A 20,281-nucleotide genomic window follows, 5' to 3' on the forward strand; every position below is an offset into this window, starting at 1 on the left:
GGAGCTGCACGACACCATCATATTTGTGTGACGCCAGACTTCAAGCTTGTTAAATATGCCAACCGCAGGTACCCCCGCAGAGAAAAACAGCCCACACGCCAGTCACCAAGCTCGACAAGAGTACCACAGTGCTCATCCACATACAGGACGCACCATATCATCCGCTGGACCAGGCCAGCTTTTTCCTAGGGTTGAAATTGGTAACGTTACGTCTGTTGGCGGAATGCAACCATTGACGACCACTTAGTCTGAAACGTCCAAGGTGCAACTCAGGTAGTTGACTATCGCGAAAGCCACCGAATTTCTCACTCCACATCCATCCGCAGCCATGGTCACATCCAGTACACCATCTGAGTGGCAATCTCCTGGATCTGCGCCATCCACGTTCGCGCGAAAGTAGACCGGGGGGGGGGGGGTCGGAAAGCTCCCCGAAAGCCACCCGGCGCGGACACCGACACTGCGCAAACCAGAGCGACCGTGGTGGGGTGAGGCTCTACTGGATCCGAGCGAAGTGAGCACGCTCTAAACTTCCACCGGATTATCGGCCCTGTTTCATCCACTTGCATGCCATATAGTCGTGTTATGCGTGGCACGCTGCTGAAGCAAGACGTCCGTCAAGGCAAACAAATCATTGGTTGAAATGGTGACATATCTAGTCGGCAAATTTAGACTGTGAAAAGGAAAGCTTTCCGTGATACCGCCTCCCCGTTTGCGTGTATTTAGTTGACGTATTCAAATATTTGAAAGCACTTGTTATCCCCGTCTGGGATGTGTTTCATCCAGATTAATGAAATGTGCTGAACCGTTTAAACGTTTATTATCGGATAAGTATAACCAACAACTAATTTTCTCCCTTTCCTGCATTGGAATCGTTCGATACCTTGGCTCAGAAATAATGCATCGCGAGCTGCTACAATAACGTCTTCTTTGTCGGCCTAGCGCAACAAGGAGATCTGGATCGGCTAGCCAACGGGTTAAGGATTTCAGTTTTGCTAGGGACTCGAGGTTGACGAAAGCAAAAGACCAAAGGGGAAAACGCCCCATTGCGGAAATAGGACACAAACACGCCAATATTCAGGACAAATCAGCACACACTGAGCACAAGGTTTAATTCATAAAATTATATCTCACATCGAGAACGAACCAGAATTGTATTACGTCGACATGGGCAAGCCATCCACATAGCTCCCGAAAACCAGCTACATGCTACGAGATAACAATCCACACACAAGCACTTTCAAGATAAGCAAAGCCATTGCCTGAACCAAAATTCATCCCATATAATTGATTCAAAAATATTTAAATCCAATGAGACTCAGCTCAAGCTTTAAGAACATCACACCGATGCTCAAAAGCAATCATATCTTGATCAAGTATGATTGTTTTCAAAACGTGTTAACACCTTGCAAAGAAACTATAATTCCGAGCTTTCCAGCCAAGTAATGCATCCTCCCCGCACTTAGCCGCCATACCTTGTCACTGAGCTGAAAGTTCACATTTACCACTCACGGGCTAGTTTATTGAACTGAGAGGCCTTACCAGCGCTCTCGTAAGCAAAGATATACTAGCGATAACAAGCGATGCTTCATTCCCAGCTATCCATCAACAATCGGACACGCTTGACCCGTCCAACCCTTCCCCCCCCCCCCCTGAACGGCGTTACTTGCCGTAATCACCACACCCATACGCTGCCCCGCCCCCGTTCAGTGGCAAGCGCACGTGTCCGCCAGAGACAGACCTCACACGCAGGAGAGACGTAACACGACCTCGTTTGACCCGACATGACCCTCGTTTGACCCGACATGACCCTCATTTGACCCGACATGACCGGCCGACCGCAGCATCAGCTACCTATTAACAAATGACGAGATGAAGATTGCAGATCAGGCACCGCCCCGGCCCTGAATCTCCGATCCAGCACGCCAGGCACGGAATCAGCGATGGGCGTGCTTTCCCACGCCAAGGCAGGTGGCGGATCGGCCCGAGCTGGCAACGGCAAGCTGTTGCGTGACCATCACTGCAGAATACCGTACTTTGGCTTCATTCCGAAGACAGGTGGCGGCGTGACCGAGCAAGATCTATATCAGGCATTCACAATCTTAATTTTTCGCGCCGCGACGCGAAAGGGAAGTGGCCCGCGCCCAGACAGACGGCAATTATCCTATTGACAAAAATTGTCGCTGGGCAGTCCCGCTACCGCCGCGCGGGACTGTGTGATTACTGCGAGCCAAGATAATCGCTACGATTGCTAAGAACACCAAGGGCGCATTTCTTTCGGCTTCTTCGCCAGATCACTTCATCTCCATTGCAATGGCACGTTACCCCTGAGCAGGCGTTTTTTCGAGACGGCGGGACGGAAACAGGGAGCACGGATTGACCCCAGCGTGGCCGCCTCAGCTGAGGGCGTCGCTCCGACACTGGACCGACCACTGACCTCCGAGGTGACGCTGCCGGTGTCGCCGGCCAGCTTGAGGTGGTCCTCCTTGGCCAGGCCGTTGGTGGGCGTGTCGGGCAGGCTCATGGCGTGGCCGGCGACCGTGGGCGTGGCCGTGCCGGCGGGCGGCGCCGGCGGCTGCGGCCCGGGCGCCGTCGGGTTCCACGGAGACGATATCTTGGCGAGGCTCAGCAGCGGCGTCGAGCTGGCGGCGGGGACGACCGCGTCAGGGCGGGCCGGCAGCCGCCAGCGCCGGCGTCACACGGTCACACGTGTCACGGCCGTCAGCAGCGCAGCGTCCGGACGCCGCTCCGCGCAGCCGGCGCCGAGCGGGTCAGCAGACCGGGCAGGGCGGCCGTATTATCTGGCTCCGGCCGCCAGCCCGGGGCCGAGCCGAACACAAACACTGTCGATCGGCGCACGACAGTCGGTAAACACGGCATCCCGGCGGAGCGGCCGCTGAATCACGGCCGACGCCGCGGCGCTGGCCCGACACCAGCCGGCAGCGGCGGCGCCTCGCGCGCGGGGTCAGACGGCACCGCGCGGAGACGCGCCCGGCTCACAGGCCAAACGTTTACGCTAGTGTGAGTCATGGCGGTGTCGTGTTGCCGCCGCCTACCGAGCGTGTGACATCAATGAAGAAGGAACGAGTTGTTTTACGAACCACAAAATACAGCCCAGAATTACGTGCGGAACTCTCAGTCATGATGCGGGGTGCAGGTGAGGTGAGGATATCAGTACGGACAACAAACACACCTAGGGATTTATGACTGATGTGCTGAAATCGTTTTACATAGGCGAGTCGCAAAGTCAACATCGTCAACGAGCCAGCCTGGATTCATCCCTTGGAAAAAAAAAACGGCGAATCTGTGCTCGCCATTGCAGACAACTGTTTCTGGTGACCGGGTCAGGCTAAGGTTTGCGGAGACTCCCAGTGAAACCGTGACTTGACTCTGAGACCGTTCCGGGTGACCAGATCAGACTAATGTTAGCAGTGACTCCCAGTGCCACCGTAGGCCGACCCCGACACTCATCGAGGTGACCAGATCAGCCTGAAGTCCTCAGTGCACCCCGCTGAAGCCGTGCGCCTGCGCCGGAGACGGTCCGGGCGACCGGGTCACGCTAAGGTCAACAGCGCCTCCGCTGACCCTGTGGGGGGCACCCGCCGGCCGCCCGCCAGCGGCTGAATCATCCGCTCGCCACCAGAGCGTGCTCTCAGCGCTGGCGGGCGGGCCGTGCGAGCTCCCCGGAGCCGTGCACGGGAAGGCCTCGGGTGCCAGTCAATACCCATGGACGGGCGTCCCGTCCTGAGTTCTCTCACGGGAACAGGGCGCCACTCGCACTTATCAGACAACTGCGAGCGCGGTGTGCTGACAGCTAGGCCGCGTGAGGAAGCCGCTGCACTTTGCTTGGAGGCGCACGAGCTTGACCATACGGTTAACATAACAGCTCCGCAAGTGGGTGTGCATACTGATACGCCGGACAGAACGCTAACCCGCTTCCGCTATTTACGACGCATGTGGCCGGTCATTGTTGCCGCCATTTCGCACGCCAAACGACGCGGGAAAGCCACGGTACAACCGGACCCGACTGGCGTACTCACGACCTCGCCGTCAGGGAAGAACGCTGGTCCGTACTATACGCACCATATTCCCGCACAAGCACACGTCACCGGTTCACATACGTCGCAAGATGGCGCACGCTATTCGTGACCTCCCCCGCTATCAGTGACTCCCCCCGCTATTTGTGACCTACCCCGCTATTTTTGACCTCTCCCCCTATCCGTGACCTCCCCATATATCCATGACCTCCCCGCTATTTGTGACCTCTCCGCTATTTGTGACCTCTCCCTGCTATCCGTGACCTCCCCCGCTGTTTGTGATCTCTCCTCGCTACCCGTGACCTTCACCGCTATCCGTTACCTCCCCGTTATCCATGACCTCCCCCGATTTTCGTGACCTGCCCCCCCCCCCCCCCGGACTTCGCCACGCTCGGCGCAGCCACTCAGCACGGCCGGCTGTGCACGGGTCACGGCCGGCCGACCGAACGCCTCGGGAGACCGCACCGCAGCGGCGCCGGTAACAACTTAATGACGCCCGGCCGCCGCCGGCGGCGCTCCTCCATCGGCGGCCGCGCCGGGCCCGCGACGCCGCCGGCGGCTGCTCGGCAGAGGCCGGTGCGACACGGCCGGCGGTGAGCCGTCCGAGAGCACCTCGACTCGGTCCGGCCGGCGTCCCCCACCCACGGCTCGCTCTTAGCTGCGGAGCCTCGTGCACGCCGGCCGTGGCGCAGCGCCGGGGCAGTGGCGCAGGCAACACCGGCCGCGGCAGGTCTGAGAGCGCACGCCTGCGGTCGGCGTCACAGGAAAGAGCCCGGCCGCAGCCAGCGGCGCCCACCGGCCGGTCCTCAGACACGGCGTGTTGTCATCCAGGTGACTCACGCCGCCAGATGAGTCACGCACATGGCGCACCGGCTGCCGCTGCCGGGCCCGACGCGCCGCCACCGCTGCCGCGCCCCGTCACCGGCACTGGACCAGTGTGGCCCAGGTGCCTCGGCAACAGATGCCATGGAGACAGACACATCTTCGCCAACGCCCCGAAGGTGACCGAAGTCAGCGAGACAGAAAATCAATCCATGAATGGCAGACGGAAATTGTCATAAGGGTGCAAAACTGAGAGCAAAAGTCGTCCGTGAAGTGCATCTTTTCCCGCCATGAATTTGAGCCCTAGCATTTGACATCCTGCTATGGACCGGACCGGACCGGACCGGACCGGATCGGATCTACCAGATCAGACCGCGGCATGGAACGGAACGAAACGGAACGGAACGGAACGGAACGGAACGGAACGGTGGCCGGTGCCGGCCGTCATGACTCTCCTCCTCAATCCTCTCCCGCTCCATGCAACGTCCACGCATCGGACGCGGTGTAGCGACTGTGTCGCGACGGCGACTGACCTCAGCGCCAGCGGCGGAGGGTCAGCGCCCGGCCCAGGTCGTGGGTCAGGGTGGCGGGTCGGCGCGCGGCCCGGGCCGGGTCGGCGCGCGGCCCGGGCCGGCGCCGCGGCGTGGCCGGCCGGCCGGAGCCGTGTTTACCGAGCACCGCGCCGGCCGGCCGGCGGCCCGGTAAACAGATGAAATCAGCGGCGCCGCCGCCGCCGCCGCCGCGCCTTAATGGGCGGCGCCGCCGGCCAGCCCGTCCGTCCTCCGCCTAGCACGTGGCCGGCATCCCGTGCCATGCGCCGACACAGGGCCGCCACCGATCGTACCACACGCACACAAACTGCATCGACAATGGGGTTGGTGGGTGACTTTTGGAGGGAGAGGCAAGTGCACTTCAGTGGTACGACAAGTGCGGCAGTGCTTCAGGTTGCGACGTTACTGCGCCGTAATCTGCCGAGACGGTGCCGAGGTGTTATTCCGTGGTTTAGTGGGATTTAAGGACGCACCGACAGCGGAGGTCACTTCGCAAACAAAACGTAGCCTTAACTAAACAGAAGGCTTTGCAAATTGTCCGAAAATACAGCCTGCCAACAAAACGCGAGAAACTGACCCGTCACGTGATGTGAGATGTGACCGGACTCGTCAGGTGACGTCCACGATTGAGCGTCTTCTTGGCCAAACGAGAACACGAGTAAATGACGTCACACACCGCAAGAGGAGCATCACAACGACCACGGTATGGCAGTTTGGTTTGACGGCGCGTCGACCGCAGCGGCCATCTTCCTTGTCACGCGGTCTCCAATTATTCCACACATGCGCACATAAGGCGCTAAGCGCTCTAAGTCGCCAAACCTAAATGAACCGCATCCAAGTTACAGTCAGTCACTGAGCGATAAGTAAGTGAGTGGACTATCTATATTTTATAAGTTATATGCTTGTAAAATCTTCGCGCCGATCATCGGCTCCTTGCCAACGAGACGCAGGGACAGTCTCCGTCGTGCGTAGAGGCCGAAGTTACGCTGACGCCCAGCATCCAGGTGCTGACAAGCACATAAGCAACTGACAGTGGATGATCACACCTGGAACATGATGGCGCTCGACCTCCGTACAGAAGAAGACCGTGCGTGCCGTAGGCGTGGCCGACAGGGCGGCGACAAACACTGACTTGGCCGTTGATGCTGCTGCGGCGCGAGGAGGGCCCGCCACCCACTCCGCCCTTCACCACCCCGCGTTAAGTTCACGACAATGACCGCGACCCGGCCTGCCGTCACCAAATGACAGGTAACTTCATGTCGCGCATGTGTGAGCAATGCGAAGCCCGCAGAAAGTCGCTTTTTCCTGTCTGGACTCCCACGTGCACGACTGCCACACACCGTGCAAATGTAATAATAGCCATGTCCGCTGTCCCGGACTCGTAGTTGCACCGTCTCTTGCAACCACATGCTTTCCCCGTTCTACCGACGATTGTAAAATCTCGGTACGCCTAATCGCCTCAGCAAACCAAACGCTCCAAACGCGCCGCGGGCTGTTACAATGCCACGCCGACGGCACAACAGCTCGGCCGCGACCTCACGCCAGCTGGAGGCCTTCCGCAAGGGCCCGTTGCCCCGGGGGTATCCGGCGCGCGGTGGAAGGGCCGGGCCGTCATGACGCCGGGACGTCACCACCCGTCTGCAGTTTTTATTGCCCTGCTTGCCATCCCGCGCTGCTATTAGCACAACTGCTACCACCCAGTACGTTGATCGAAGGAACACAAGTGTCTAAAGAGCCGACGCTATCAGGGCAGTTTCTTATCGGGCCATAACGCGGCACGGCACACGTGGAACCGGCTGTGGTCGCCGTGCCCCGTCAGCATGCGCCTTCTGTCGCCCGGCTGGCCGATGGGCCCCCACATGTCGGTCGGATGAGGGGATGGAGGTACATCGACGACCGTTGGTGACACCGGCCCGCCCTGGCGTTATTTGCAATCGAGCCGTCGAGCAGGACTGCTCGCGGGCTGACCTCCCACCTTCGCCTTTGACCCCCGCGGTCTCCGGTCACCCTGCACCCGGCTGGATCGTCGGAAGACCGGCGGGAGGCCTTCAGCCGTGCTGTGGCGCTGCGCGGCGGACATCGGTCACGCGGTGACCTACCAGGACAGTCGCCGGTGCCTGAGGCAGAGGCTCCGCCCGATGATCACGCGACGGCGGACACACCCAGCATTGAGAACCAAACCGTCGAAGCAATTGGATTGGCGCTGCCGCAGGGGCACTGAGCAACACCGGGGGACGGGTTAGCGGTACAGCCCCACTGCCAACACACCTGCGTCCCACCATCACCGCGACATCTTCAGCCCGTTCGTCCCTCGGTCAGATTCCGCTTCGCCTCAATTCACTCACTCTCATTTCCTCCTTCCCCGAGTCTCCCCCCCCCCCCCGCGGACGAGGGACGGGTAACCTCGTAAACAAGATCCCCGACCCCTAGCGCACGACACACGAACGGCGATCAACAGCCTTACACCGAGTCGGCGCACATCGGCACAACCGGCCAGCACAAAAGGCCGAAAACCCATCGCGAACCCGCTCGGCGCAAATCCCCGATAACGGTGCGCTGACAGGCCGGCGCATGCGCAGAGGTGGGGCCCCGCCGACGGCGTCACGCAGCATCAAACACAAACAACCGTTGGCGACGGGATAATCCCGGCGGCACACGACCAGCGCACCTGTTTCGCCGCGCCGGCGCCGCCGTAAACAGGAGAGCGGCGTGCGCAAACAGGGTCGCGGCCGCAGCGCCGGCGCGGACGCCCACCGGTCGGCGAAGCGGCGGCCCATCTGTCGCCTCCGCTCCGGCGATCCGAGGTCGGAGGTCAGGCAAGCGGCGCGACGCCGCGCTGACCCCTGACCTCGGCAGACGCTGACACGCGCCGGGACGCCTGTCGGCACCCGTTTGGTGTAGTGTGTGTGGGAGGGGGGTGGGGGTGGGGGGCTGACAGGCCGGGATTCGGCCGCAGTGTCAGACGCCGATACCTGCCCTCCGCCGGTCACCGCGAAGGGCGACCGTGCAGGCTCCGCTCACCGCCGGAAAGACAGTGTCATGGCCGCGACTATATGCGCTCTCCGCCTTGGCGCCGACCAAGTCTGTTTCGAGAACATCGTTGGCGCTAAACAGATATATCAGCTTTCAAAAGATTTTCGTCAGATAGTGTTTTATCCATCCACTTGTTGACCAGCAACAGTGTGCAACACCATTCGGCGACCTCAGATGTCTGCGAAAAGCGCAGGAAATGGCTGGTAAGGAAGACACTGTCGGGCGGTTCGACAGCATGATTATCTAGCGCCCGCATTTAGGAAACGTCTACCGGCGATTAACCATCTACATACTCTTACGCCGCTGAGGGGAGCAGCTGCGACAGTCACCCGCGCAAAGGCACCTGTTCGCGGCGCACCAGCTTTACAGCGGGATCCCGTGCGAACGGTGTATCGCAGCTGACCGTTTCTGTGGCCTACCGGCCGAGGCCGAGCCGACTGCTTCCTTACGCACCGCCTGACAGCCGCCTGACAGCTGTCAGGAGACACCGGCGCCTGCCGACCGGGCGTCAGGACCGGGTCACGGCCACTGCCGATGCTTCACCGATCGTGGTGACGACCATAACCGCCCGGATCCCTCACGATATTCGTTCGGGTAAGCCCAGTGAAAAACGCTACACGTAACAGGTTTCAACAAACATTGCTTCACTCCAGCTCCATTACAGCACATCACGCGGTCCCGACCACGCCACACCCCATCAGCTGGGCCATCCCGGCTAACTCCAAGCCCACATTCACGGAAAACCACGGACGGCAAGCGCACCATCAAGGGCCGCTGGCGTCCGGCTGCGGGTCCAATATGAAGCCGTGTCAGCGGCGGCGGCGACCGCTCCGGATCGGACCGATCCGGTGACGGGCGGCGCGGCCGGACCCGGCCGGCCGGCGTCATTAAGCCGTCCGCCACGGGGACAGCCGACCGACACCGGCTCAAATGAAGACGGCTCCGACTCCGACAGCTCACCGACGCCCAGCCACTGCAAATGTCACCGGCTAATTAAACCCGCCGGTCCGGGCGGCGACGCCGACAGCATTAAAGGGGGGCGGGAGGCGTGTCGGGTCGGAGCTCCGGGCGGCGTTAAAAGATCCACGAGAGGCACACGGGCGGTGCTGGTTGGGGCCGGATGGTGATTTCGAGGCAAAGTTGGGCACATGTGGGCAGCGTTACAGGATGGGGCAGTTCACAGCCACGGCCCAAAACGGAGGAGGAGGGGGGGGGGGGGGGGACGAAGCCGGGCGGGCCGACGTAACGAAGAGGAAACCTGGAGCAAGGGTAGAATGGTCGGAAAAAGTCGGGGATGCAAGGGAAGGGGAGAGGCATAGCGCGCGGCACGGCGTTCGCGCCATTGTCGGTGACCTGAGGCACAATGAGCGGTCTCCGCGGCACAACCTCCAAACGGGCCCGCAGTGTCACCTCAGCTGCGGCGCGCTCGACCTGACCTGACACTCCGGCGGCGCTGCACGGCGCAGCGCAGTACGCCCCGCCCCGCCCCAAGCCCCGGTCCGCGACCGCCGCGGTCAGCTGCCGCCAGTCCGGCCGACACAACCTGACCCGCGCTGCTGATCGCCATCCCCGCCGCACGTGCACGGTAGCTGGGCGCGGCGCGACGCCGCGGCGCCTCCGCGCGCGCACGCGCCCCGCGCTGGCGCCGGCGCTGGTTCGGCGGCCGCCCCCGGAAGCGGCGCGGCAGGGCGACGGGTCCCACCGGCCTGTCACGACCGGCCGCCACCGGGCAGCGACAGCGCCCCGCCGGCCGTCGCCGCCGACACGTCAGCCGAAGCCGGCGCCCGAGACGCTCGGCCGCGCCGCGCCGGCTCGGGGCACGTCCCCGCGCCGGCCAATCACGCGTGTCCCGACGGCGACAGCAGGTAGATCTGTCACCACTCTTTGATTGCGCTGGTCCACGAATAGGCCCCGAAATACCCACCACGTGTCTCGATCCCAGAACGGCTCCCCGGATCTGGATCGTGGGAAGCGACGTTTCTGCCTGGGACGGATCCGCTCGTGAAAGCACGGCGCACTTCTGAAGATGACTTACGGAGTATGAAACGAAGGCCGGAGGGGGAACACATAATCGCAGATACCGGCCCCAGCTCAGACTCGCAGCCGCAGGAAAGACGAGTTTGCAGGTGGCTTCGAGACCACAAACGCGTGGACCTGTGAGTTCTACCCCTCCGTCGCTGGGCCGGTTCCACACCAGCACGCGATACGACGGAACCCAGTGCCGGTAAACCGCATCCAAGTACGCACGAAACTATGGGATAGGACGGCTTGACATGGCGATGTCTATGAAAACACCAACATGAAAACTGGGCTTTGAAGAGATCTGCGTATCCCATTTGGACCTCCACACCAGGGCACGCGTCACACATCTGTCCCTACGCAGCACGCCTCAAAAGATACAGCTTCCAAGATGAGATAGAGCGTCAAAATGCAAACACCTCCGGCACCATAAAACACGCTCAGAAGTACTATCGACGCACGGAGGTTGCTAAGATACTGACTGGTGAATGTTGCGCTTAGCATCGTCACATCAGCAGACCTGCGCCTGGTGACTGCCGGGCGAGGCTCGTTCGAAGTTGGTCTGCTCATTGTTCAGCAACTTGCAATGTTCTGCAACTCAAAGGTCGCAATCCGCTGCACGGCTGCCTTTGCAATATGCATCTACGCGGTTTAATCCTGGTATACTGCTGCCGTTGGCAAATGTCTGAGAATTCTATCTTTTCAAAAATGTTTGAGAATTCTAAGAGAAGTCCGGTAAGGAGTCTGCCTGTAAGTCGAGCAAAGGTCAGCTTTGAATTAGTTATTAACCACCAGTTTAAATGACGGCGTTATATTTTCTGAGTACGTTTTGAGTTCACTTTAGCACCACGTGTTTTTTTGTAAAGATTCAGTTCAAAACTTTAATTGAAGAGATTTCTTTGGACAAGCGCCCAAGCTAAGCAGTGCGTGTTGCGGGAGCCTGATCCCACCACCCGATCTTGAAATTCCAGGTCAATGATAGCGTTTTGCGGCGGAAGTTTGCCCTACCGCAATGCTCGCCATGGTCAGCCATGCCCTCTGACGTCATTTGACTTTAAGTGAGACCGCCGCCACAGGCCGCAGGCCGTCCCCGTCAGGGGCAAATCGCAAACGCCTGAAGCTCCTCCAATCCCCCTGGCCACGGGTGCGTGAATGGGAAGGCAGTCGCTCTAATTAACCGAGCTATCCGGACGAATATTTGCTCTACACGCTTCATCGCAGGTGAAATACGTCCGTAGAATTATCGCCAAGCGAGACATGAAATATGAAATGAGTAACTGATATAAACCACGCCATAAAATAGACATCAGAGTGTTGCCACATGCATTGATTTTCTGCGAAACAAGATTCGGCACGCCTGATCTGTCATGAGGTTGCAACTTAATAATGGGCCGCATGTTAACTGACATAACATATCTTTCAAGAGCTTATGTTTGCTATCATCTTAGTTATGTGCGCCACAGTTTATTCCACGCATGTTCTTCGACAATATCTGACGGCACGCGATTGTTGGCAGCCATTTCTAGCCATAACATTATTAATGTATTAATTACGCTAACACAAGCAATGCTTTGCATGACAAGAATACAGTAAAGCTGGTTCTGGTCCAAATGAGCAGATGAGCTTGCAATATATTGCGCTGCATTGCAGTTTGTGCCACCGGTACTTTCTGCTAGCCCAGTTCCAATCGACAAAAGCAGTCTTGGTAGAAACTAGGGACTGGTTCGGCCGGTTTCTGCGACACTTCAACGTCACGACTAGAGACGCAACTTTCTCCCAAAAATGCCAGCCCGAAGCTTAGACCCCCCCCCCCCCCCGTCCAGCTGGTGTCCAGCCCGTAAAAGCCCGCTTTGTTAAAATGCTGACACGTCATTAACCCGTAAGTACAAAGTTATTGGAAAATGCGTTTTATCATTTCACCTTAAATTTCAGACCTATATATTAAGGCGTGCATAACATGACATGTAGGAGTCATCTAATAACACATAGCATTGTTTGGCTAACACCAGTGATGTTGCCAAAGAGCGGCAATCAAAGTACCCGAACAATTGAATCTATAATGCACTTCACAAGATCTTAAACACTGCGAGAACAGTTTTCAAGTACATATGTCAAAGGAGGAAGGTGGAAATTAAATCCACCTTTTACTAAAATGTTCCAAAGATTCCATCCGTCTACCTCATCTCAATTGAATACAGGTTATTTCCCAAAAAAATCAAGCATCTAACTACAAAAAGCCTATCATGCTCCGCTATTCTTCTGAAAATGCATGCATCAACTGATAGCTTTGTACTGACGGAGCAAAATATGCTGTCTTTTCAAGTAATGGGAAGTCTCAGTTGAGTACGATGTGTATGAGCTCAAACAACATCCGACCAAGTCACAGTTGCCACAATTTCATAATTATCGGTGAGGAACCAAAGCCAGCCTATTATATGGTGCTTCATGTCCTTAAGTGGACACATAACGCAACAACACCACATCAAAATCACATGCTAGCTTCGGAATGATCCATGTTTCTCTCTTATCACCACCCAAGTTCCACACCACACGCACCATTTGTGTGATACTGCGTAAGAGCAAGAAGAGCAAAAAAAAAGCACGAATATTTGCCCCTCCAGTGATATCGTGGACATCTAGCAATGCCATCAAAAACCGTGACATATTGGTGCATGTTGCAGAGAAACTTTTATGAAAACAAACACAAATGGTAAACATAATTCTCAGGAACACTTTCCACAGTTTAAATAGTCTGCAGGCTGCAACTTTCGATAATTATCGAATACTTCATTGACGTCATATGTTGAGATGAGTATTTTTTCGCAAATAACTGCATACAGACACAAATATTAGAAGAAACGAACAAATGAGACGCAACAAAAGCCTGAATGACAACTATGTTGAAAAATAGCTACAATCGCAGTACGGGAAAACTGTATAAGGTACGTTCCCTGTGGTTGTGGTCGCAACTTGTATCTCCTTCAGATATAGATACACAAACCCTATGCCCCACTTTTCCACTTTCGACGACTGTTGGATATTGGATACGCCGGTAACCGCTGGCTGATGAGATGTTTCGCCTCTTGCCGGTCAGAAATCGGCGGGGTGACGAGTTGACAAGTTGCGCCCCTAAATCACGACATATCAGCATCGCAAAACCGTTTTCGGTCAAAGCCTTGGCAAGCCTGAGCCACAGCCCGCGCCAACCGGCGCCATTCGCCTGCTGTGTAAATGCAGCCGGTGACGCGCAGTGCGCAGACACAAGCCGGGTGGCGGCCCACGCGACTGGTCCGCAGTGTCTGACTACGCGCAGCCGGGCTGGTCTCGGGCGCGTCATCGGCCAACAGGCAATAGGCGTCCGGTCATTAATACGCGCGGCGAACGGCGTGGGACGGCAGCGATGCCCCCAAGCACGCCAGCCGTTTGCGCGCCACGTGACCCGGCAGCGCCATCCCCAAGCACGCCGGCCGTCGAGCGCGCCATGTGGCTCGGCAGCGCCATCCCCAAGCACGCCGGCCGTCGGCGCGCCACGTGACTCGGCAGCGCCACCCCCAAGCACGTGACACGTCGTGGGCACCAGCGGCGGCACGACGCGTCCAGCTGGCGATGAGGCCGGCCGCTGAACGCGAGCCAGCGCACCACCAGCCACGCGTGTCTGCCGTGCCGGCCGCGGCCCGGCGGCGGGCGCGGTGTTCGAGCCCAGCGCCGACAGCCGCTCTCACGATCAGGACCGTCGGGCCGTGACGGCGGCCGCCCGGCCACCTCGGACAGCACCGCCGGCAGGGCTGCCGGCGACCGTCACCGGGCGCGGCATAGCGCCGCGGCACGTCCGGGCGCGCCTCCGGAACCGGCCGCTCGGCTCGTGACCGCAAGGTGCGGTGTCGGCGGGCGCCTTGACACACACCGGTCGCGCCACGCTACAGGAGGCCCGTGACAAAGGGTCCTCCGACAGCCCGACTCAATGCCTATCAATACAAACGCTACTGAGATTACTGTCAGGACACGGCAGGTGTCCGGAAGCACTGCACGATCGGCGCGAGAAGCACGCAGCGCTGCGAGCTTCGCGCGCCTCGCGAGCACAGCGGGGCGAGCCCGGACCCACCTCATCTGAAACACCACGCCGCCCAGTGTCGACACCATGCCCCGCCGAGCCGGGCCGGGTCCTGGGGCGGCCGGCCACGCGCCGTGCGCTCCGGCCAGCTTTGGTCGCCTCAGGTCCGGTCCGCTCAGGTCAGGTCAGGTGGGGTCACGTCGGGCTTGGTCCGCGCAGCGCGGGGCGCTCCAGTGCCGGAGGGCGGGTGCGGCACGTGCGGTCAGGGAGCGGGGGCCGCCGTGTGGCACCGGCAGGGCGGCGGAAGCGACACTGGCGCCGGCCGGGCCGCGCCGCCGCCAGCAGCCGCGCCCGCCCCCACGCGCCGCCCAAACACCGCCGGCAGCCAGGTCACGGTCACGGCTCTCGCGCAGGCCCGGTTCCGGTGCCGGTCCCGGCCCGAGCCGCCAGCTGGACACCGCCCAGCTCCCTCAAACGCTTGTGCTCCACACTTCCAGCTAAAGACGCCTTGATTCATGATCGAACGTCGACGAATAAAAGGAAATCGCGACGCTCAACTCAAAAGTCGGGAGATTGGCCGACACAAAGCTGTCTGGTTCTGGGACTGTAAGCCAATACAAAGCTGCAGCCACCGTGCTGGCTCCAGCACGAGGCACAGTGGGAGAATCTCCCAGCGACCACAAACTCCATGTTACGGATAACAGAAAAGCTCCGCGAAATCCGATTGTCAATGAATGCAATCAAGATGGGCCGAACACACGGCTTTTACCGTGCCTGCAAAATCCACTCGAATAATGACTGAGTCACCTGTACTGTCGTCACTTTTCTTGTGGCATGCGACTGTTGTACGTCCCATGACAAGCTCGTCACACAGAAGCCCCACTAACCTAGGCACCTGACGGCGGGCGTACGCCTCTGCGGGCAAGTTGCCCGCTCCCGCAGGCACGTGCAACCCTCCATGACTGTCACCTTCCATCCTGGCAGACACATTGGGACAGCGCGACGGTCAGACAATGCCGTTGATGAGCACAATCATTATATAGCAATCATAAGTCCATCACTTTCTGGCGGACGTCACTATTTATATAAACACTATCTGATGGATGTAACTAGATGCTACCAAGGGCGCAGCCAGGACTTTCTCAAAGTGGTGGGAGGCCTCGGTGAGAATGCATCATGGTGATTTTCAACTTTCGGTCGAGAGCAGCCTATAGTGGAAAAGACGAAACCCTGTGTAGGGGGGGGGGGGCACCCTCCTCCCCGCTTGTCTGCACCCTGGATATTATCACCTTGACGTCAACGACACATTTCGCTGGCCTTTAAACGACCTTCATGTCTGCGAGTCTAACATACGGCGACGTCATAAAATCACTTCTGACTAGTGTCGCGCACAGTGGTCTTTCCAAAACACTGCGGGTGATACCATTTTACTCTTCATAAAAAATTACGAGCCCACTTCATTTCGCGTGCACAATCGTCAAAAGCGAAGGCGTTGATGCGCACTGGCTTGGGAATTGGTATGTGGTTGATACGCGCCTATTTTGTACGAAAATGTCAGGCCTTTTCCCTCCCCCGGAAGCCAAACAACCGTATTCCCAAAGGACCAAATGGTTTGCCGATACAACATTTCCGGTTACCCTTGATCGCTCACTATTTCACCCTTCGAGGAACATATGCTGTGGTTTTCTCGTAACATGGCTGTCGCGTTCCTTACTGAAGCGTCAACGGTCTAGACAATAACATGCTAGTCCACATTGTTCGCAGAAGTAATTTGTAGAAAAAATTGCCTGACCACAAAAAACACACATTGTTAAAATAGCCAGCTCCCACATTTGCATTAAACACTGTTGAATAAAGCGTGTTGAGTGGCAGCTGGTACGTCCTCCTGATCTTAAGATGAGAATCCGTCCCCTTAAGCTCTGAAGATTACGTTATCTCAAAATCACCAACTGACACAAACCGCGATATCGTGTCTCGCTACGCCGGTGACAAACCCTGGAGCATGCGGATGCAAAAAGCAGCAGGACCACAACATTCTTAATATGTTGTGGTCTTGCTGCTTATATTCTCAATATTGGGCAAACATCGCATGTCATCAGCGTTGCTTACTGAGCACGCTTCGCTCTGCGCATGCCAGCTGATCGATTAAGCCCGCCATCCGCTGACTGACAGGTCCCTGTTCGTTCACACATCATCCTGCCCGTGCTCCCGACCAAGCCTGTAACTTCCCGCACACCCATTGCATGTGTCTTCTCTGGCGTACGATCCGATCTCATTTTCTTTGAAACATAACGACACAGAAGCAGGGAAGGCCACTAAGTGATGGGTGTGCCGACGTAACAGGTGGCCAGTTGAAATAAATAACCACCACCTGGAATCAGCATTCTGACGTCACACATCAAGAAGCGCCTAATGACAGGAAAGATGTGAATTATTATAAAAGATTTACCAGCAGTGTCACGATGCAGGACGCGGCGTCAGCCCCGACGTGGCTCAAACTAAAGTTGTTCACGTAAGGGGACTGCAGTCGTGCATGCGAGAGTATCACGGAAATAGTCGGAGACAATATATTTGCGCCACGCAGTTTGTTATTGTTGGATTTCGTGGACAAAGGCATTACGTGTTTTCGCCGACCACCAGGCTCATAAAAGGTGACCATTTTAAAAAAGCGATCTCAAAATGGCTGTTTTCAAGAAAAAAATCCTGACCGCTCGCGCGGATTCCCAGATGCACGTTCGCATTGCTGCCAAATCAGTTGATGAGTCTGACCGAATGTAGCACATGGCTAACCACAATCCAAGTTCTCAGCTGACACCAAGCTGAGAACTTTCCGGAACTGCTTCATATTGAAGTTGCAGCACGGACGCAAAGAGGAGGGGAGGATGGACGAGCCGAGTGAATGGGGACTGCAACCCATGAGCTAACCGAAAGTCACACTCCGGCTCAGCGATCACGGCGGCGCTATCAGACTGGCGGCGGCTTTCATGTCGCATCCTGCCGACCCGACGTCGGGGCCAGCCTCCACCGGTCGGCGCCCGACGACGGCCTGTCGAGCTGTGATTGGCCGAGTCCCCGGGAGCTGCCGACCCCAGCCCAGCCAGGTCGGCCGCCCGGTCCGCAGCCGCGGCCGCCGGGTCGGTCGGCCCGTCCGCAGCCGTGGTTGTCGGGTCAGCCGCCCCGTCCGCAGCCATGGCTGTCGGGTCGGCCGCCCGGTCCGCAGCCGTGGTCACCGGGTCAGCCGCCCCGTCCGCAGCCGTGATCGCCCGGTGGCCGGCCCGTCCGCAGCCGTGGTCGCCGGGTCGGCCCACCTGGCCGTCGCTCCGCGCCCCGAGGCGACGCTGACGTCACGCGACGCCGCGTCCCGATTTGGCACGGCGCCGGCCGGTGCCGACACGAGCTAATCCGGCCTGTCGCCGGCGCCGGCCCGTCCGCGGCCCCTGACGGCCCCTGGCGGCCCCCGCCCCGCGCACGGCCGCTCATTCAGCCGCGGCTGCTGGTCGGCGCCGCCGCCCGGGCCTGCAGCCCCGTCCCCAGTCCGCTGCCATTCATTCCTCCTGTTTTGGAGCGACCGGCGCGCGGTGACGCCGCCATCTGTCCCCGGCTCCGCTGATCGGCCCTAGCACCGTGCGCGTGTATTTTGCTGCTAAGTGACGGCCAGCAACGGATCAACGAAACCCATCAATTATCACTTCCTCAATTAGGCATCACATCTCTTTTTCCGATATGTACGATGGATGAAAACTGTTATCTGTTCAAAGCATAACAGGCAGCGTACACGGACGACCGACTAGCTTGCAAAACAAGCCCTATCAGCGCACAACACCTCCCGCATTCAACGCGTACTCTTCCCCCAGTTGGGACTCGTCGCCAGGCCGTAACGCTGCCCGGAGACGATGATTCGCCGGATCACGACGTCTCCATTGCCGAGTCGCCTGGCAGTCACGTCTCCCATGTCGTGCAGGCGTCGGCCTGTCCGGCCCGCCGTGCACCAGCGCTGTGCACCGCCGCACGGCGCAGCCGCGGCGCCCGGCTCGGTGGCCGGCCGCCGTCGCGGTGCACCAGGCGGGCGCCGCGCGGCCGCCGGCCAGCGCCAGGTAGCCAGACGAGTCCTTTGTTCCGCCATGGCCGGCGGCCGGCCGAAGATACGGCCCCAAATGGCGGCGGTCGGGCCAGGCCCGTGCGGCGCGCGCGCGGGGCCGAGCCCGGCCGGCCGCCGGTCCTGAACCGCGGGCCGCACTGCACCGCACCGCGCGGTCCGACGGCTATCAGCGCGCGGGGAAGGGTCGGCCGGCTCGACTCGCCTAACACAGCAGGCTAGTCTCGGCGGGGCGGCGGGACAGCGACAGGTGCCCGGCCGGCCTGATCCAGCTACCAGGGCTGGTGGTTAGGCGGCACGGCCGGGCCCGGCGCCGAGCCGGGGCCGCTGGGACGGACAGCACGGAACTGCGGTCCGCGAACGGCGAGTGACCCGCGGCGCTCAGGCCGCTCTGGCCCCACCAGAAGCTGCCCCAGGGCCGGCGTACCCCCGACACACCATTGCAGACCTTGACGGTGGCCGCGTGAGAGCCCCAGTCGGCGGACCCGACACACGGACACGGGGAGCTGCCGCGTGGGACCGTCGGTCGGCGCGCTCCCGCACCGCCGCTTCCTGGTGGCCGGCCGGCGCCCCCCTGTCTGGCCGTCGCCGTCCGCGGACGGCCCGCACCGGTCGGCAGGGGTCGGAGCCGAGGTCAAGTCCGGTCAAGGGCGCCTCGCCGTGGGAGTTCGCACGGACCCGGCCCCAACGTACGGAGAGCGTCCCACAGTCCGAGTCGGGGCGAGCGCCCAGCACGCGAGGCGCAGCAGGTTCCCGTACATAACGCCAGACACCACGTGGTGCACAGTGCGAGGGTACGGCAAGAGCTGGATGACTCGACCGGTGCACACTGGCTTATGCTCAACCCATGTGTGACAAATTCGACAGAGGATGAAGGCCGCTCGGTGCATGCAGCCCTGTAGCTAGATCCCACGGGCAATGCTTCGCTGGCCTCGGTTTTCACCAACTGTGGTGACGCTAATGCCCTCAAGAGTTCACATGTGTCAATAAATAACACAACGGATGCTGTTGCCACATCTCTGACCTGGAGATGGTTGAGTTCGCCGCCCACACTGGGCCCACCGCTCCGTGAAGACAGTAACAGCTTACCTGGAACAGAACAGCCCTGTCAGCCGCATCGCGCACATCACATATGCCAGGCCACATTTCCTGGCATTGTGGCCGACAGAAAATGCGAGGCATCACTACAGCAGTGACGAGCGGCCGCCGGGGCCCGCGCCGGCTCGATTTGTCACTCGCCGCCCGAGAACGCCAATGACGCCAACCAGCTGCCACATCCACAAATTGCGCTGCCGCACGGATGCCGGCCGAGCCTCAGATTCTCCGGGGGGCCGGCATCGCAAAAATGAGCCGGCCATTACCGACTAAACGGACCGGCCATTTCGGCGGCCCGGTTAATGATCGGCGGTCGGCGCGGCGCCGCCGGCGCCGGCCGGCTGACCGGCGTCGTCCGTCGCGCGGCCGGGCGGAGCCGGCGGCACGGGATCGGAGGCGTGACCCGCGGCCGGCCGTGCGGATGAGAGGGCGCCGGGCGGCGGCCGCCGCCCGCCGCCCGGCCGGCCGGCAGCGCCGCCGCACGGGGGCCGTCCATCACGGACGGCGCGGACAAAGCGGACCCCGATCGAGCCGACCCACTTTTCGTAGCGGGTTAACCGGTCGCCACGAGATCTGATCG

The 20,281-nt window shown here is 59.6% G+C and overlaps 1 protein-coding gene across 3 annotated transcripts in view; it reads right to left on the reverse strand.

Moving 5' to 3' along the window:
• Positions 1 to 1,782: 1,782 nt before the first annotated feature.
• The window catches only part of LOC119107013 (uncharacterized), a 36,846-nt gene continuing 18,347 nt past the window's right edge, over positions 1,783 to 20,281 (reverse strand). The window contains exons 1-2 of one of the 3 annotated variants that reach the window (XM_037230361.1): positions 14,562 to 14,792; positions 1,783 to 2,639 (exon numbers count right to left, since the gene is read on the reverse strand). In XM_037230361.1, coding sequence (XP_037086256.1) covers positions 2,297 to 2,639; positions 14,562 to 14,599 — 381 coding nt within the window. In that variant the 5' untranslated portion in view covers positions 14,600 to 14,792 and the 3' untranslated portion in view covers positions 1,783 to 2,296. Of the gene's footprint in view, positions 2,640 to 14,561; positions 14,793 to 19,226; positions 19,696 to 20,281 lie in introns of those variants that run through there. The other 2 variants (XR_005095182.1, XR_005095183.1) reach the window with 2 other exon arrangements.

Source organism: Pollicipes pollicipes, unplaced genomic scaffold (genome assembly GCF_011947565.3).
Source record: "Pollicipes pollicipes isolate AB1234 unplaced genomic scaffold, Ppol_2.1 Scaffold_6598;HRSCAF=7821_pilon_pilon_pilon, whole genome shotgun sequence".
In the NCBI taxonomy this organism is placed as follows: domain Eukaryota; kingdom Metazoa; phylum Arthropoda; class Thecostraca; order Pollicipedomorpha; family Pollicipedidae; genus Pollicipes; species Pollicipes pollicipes.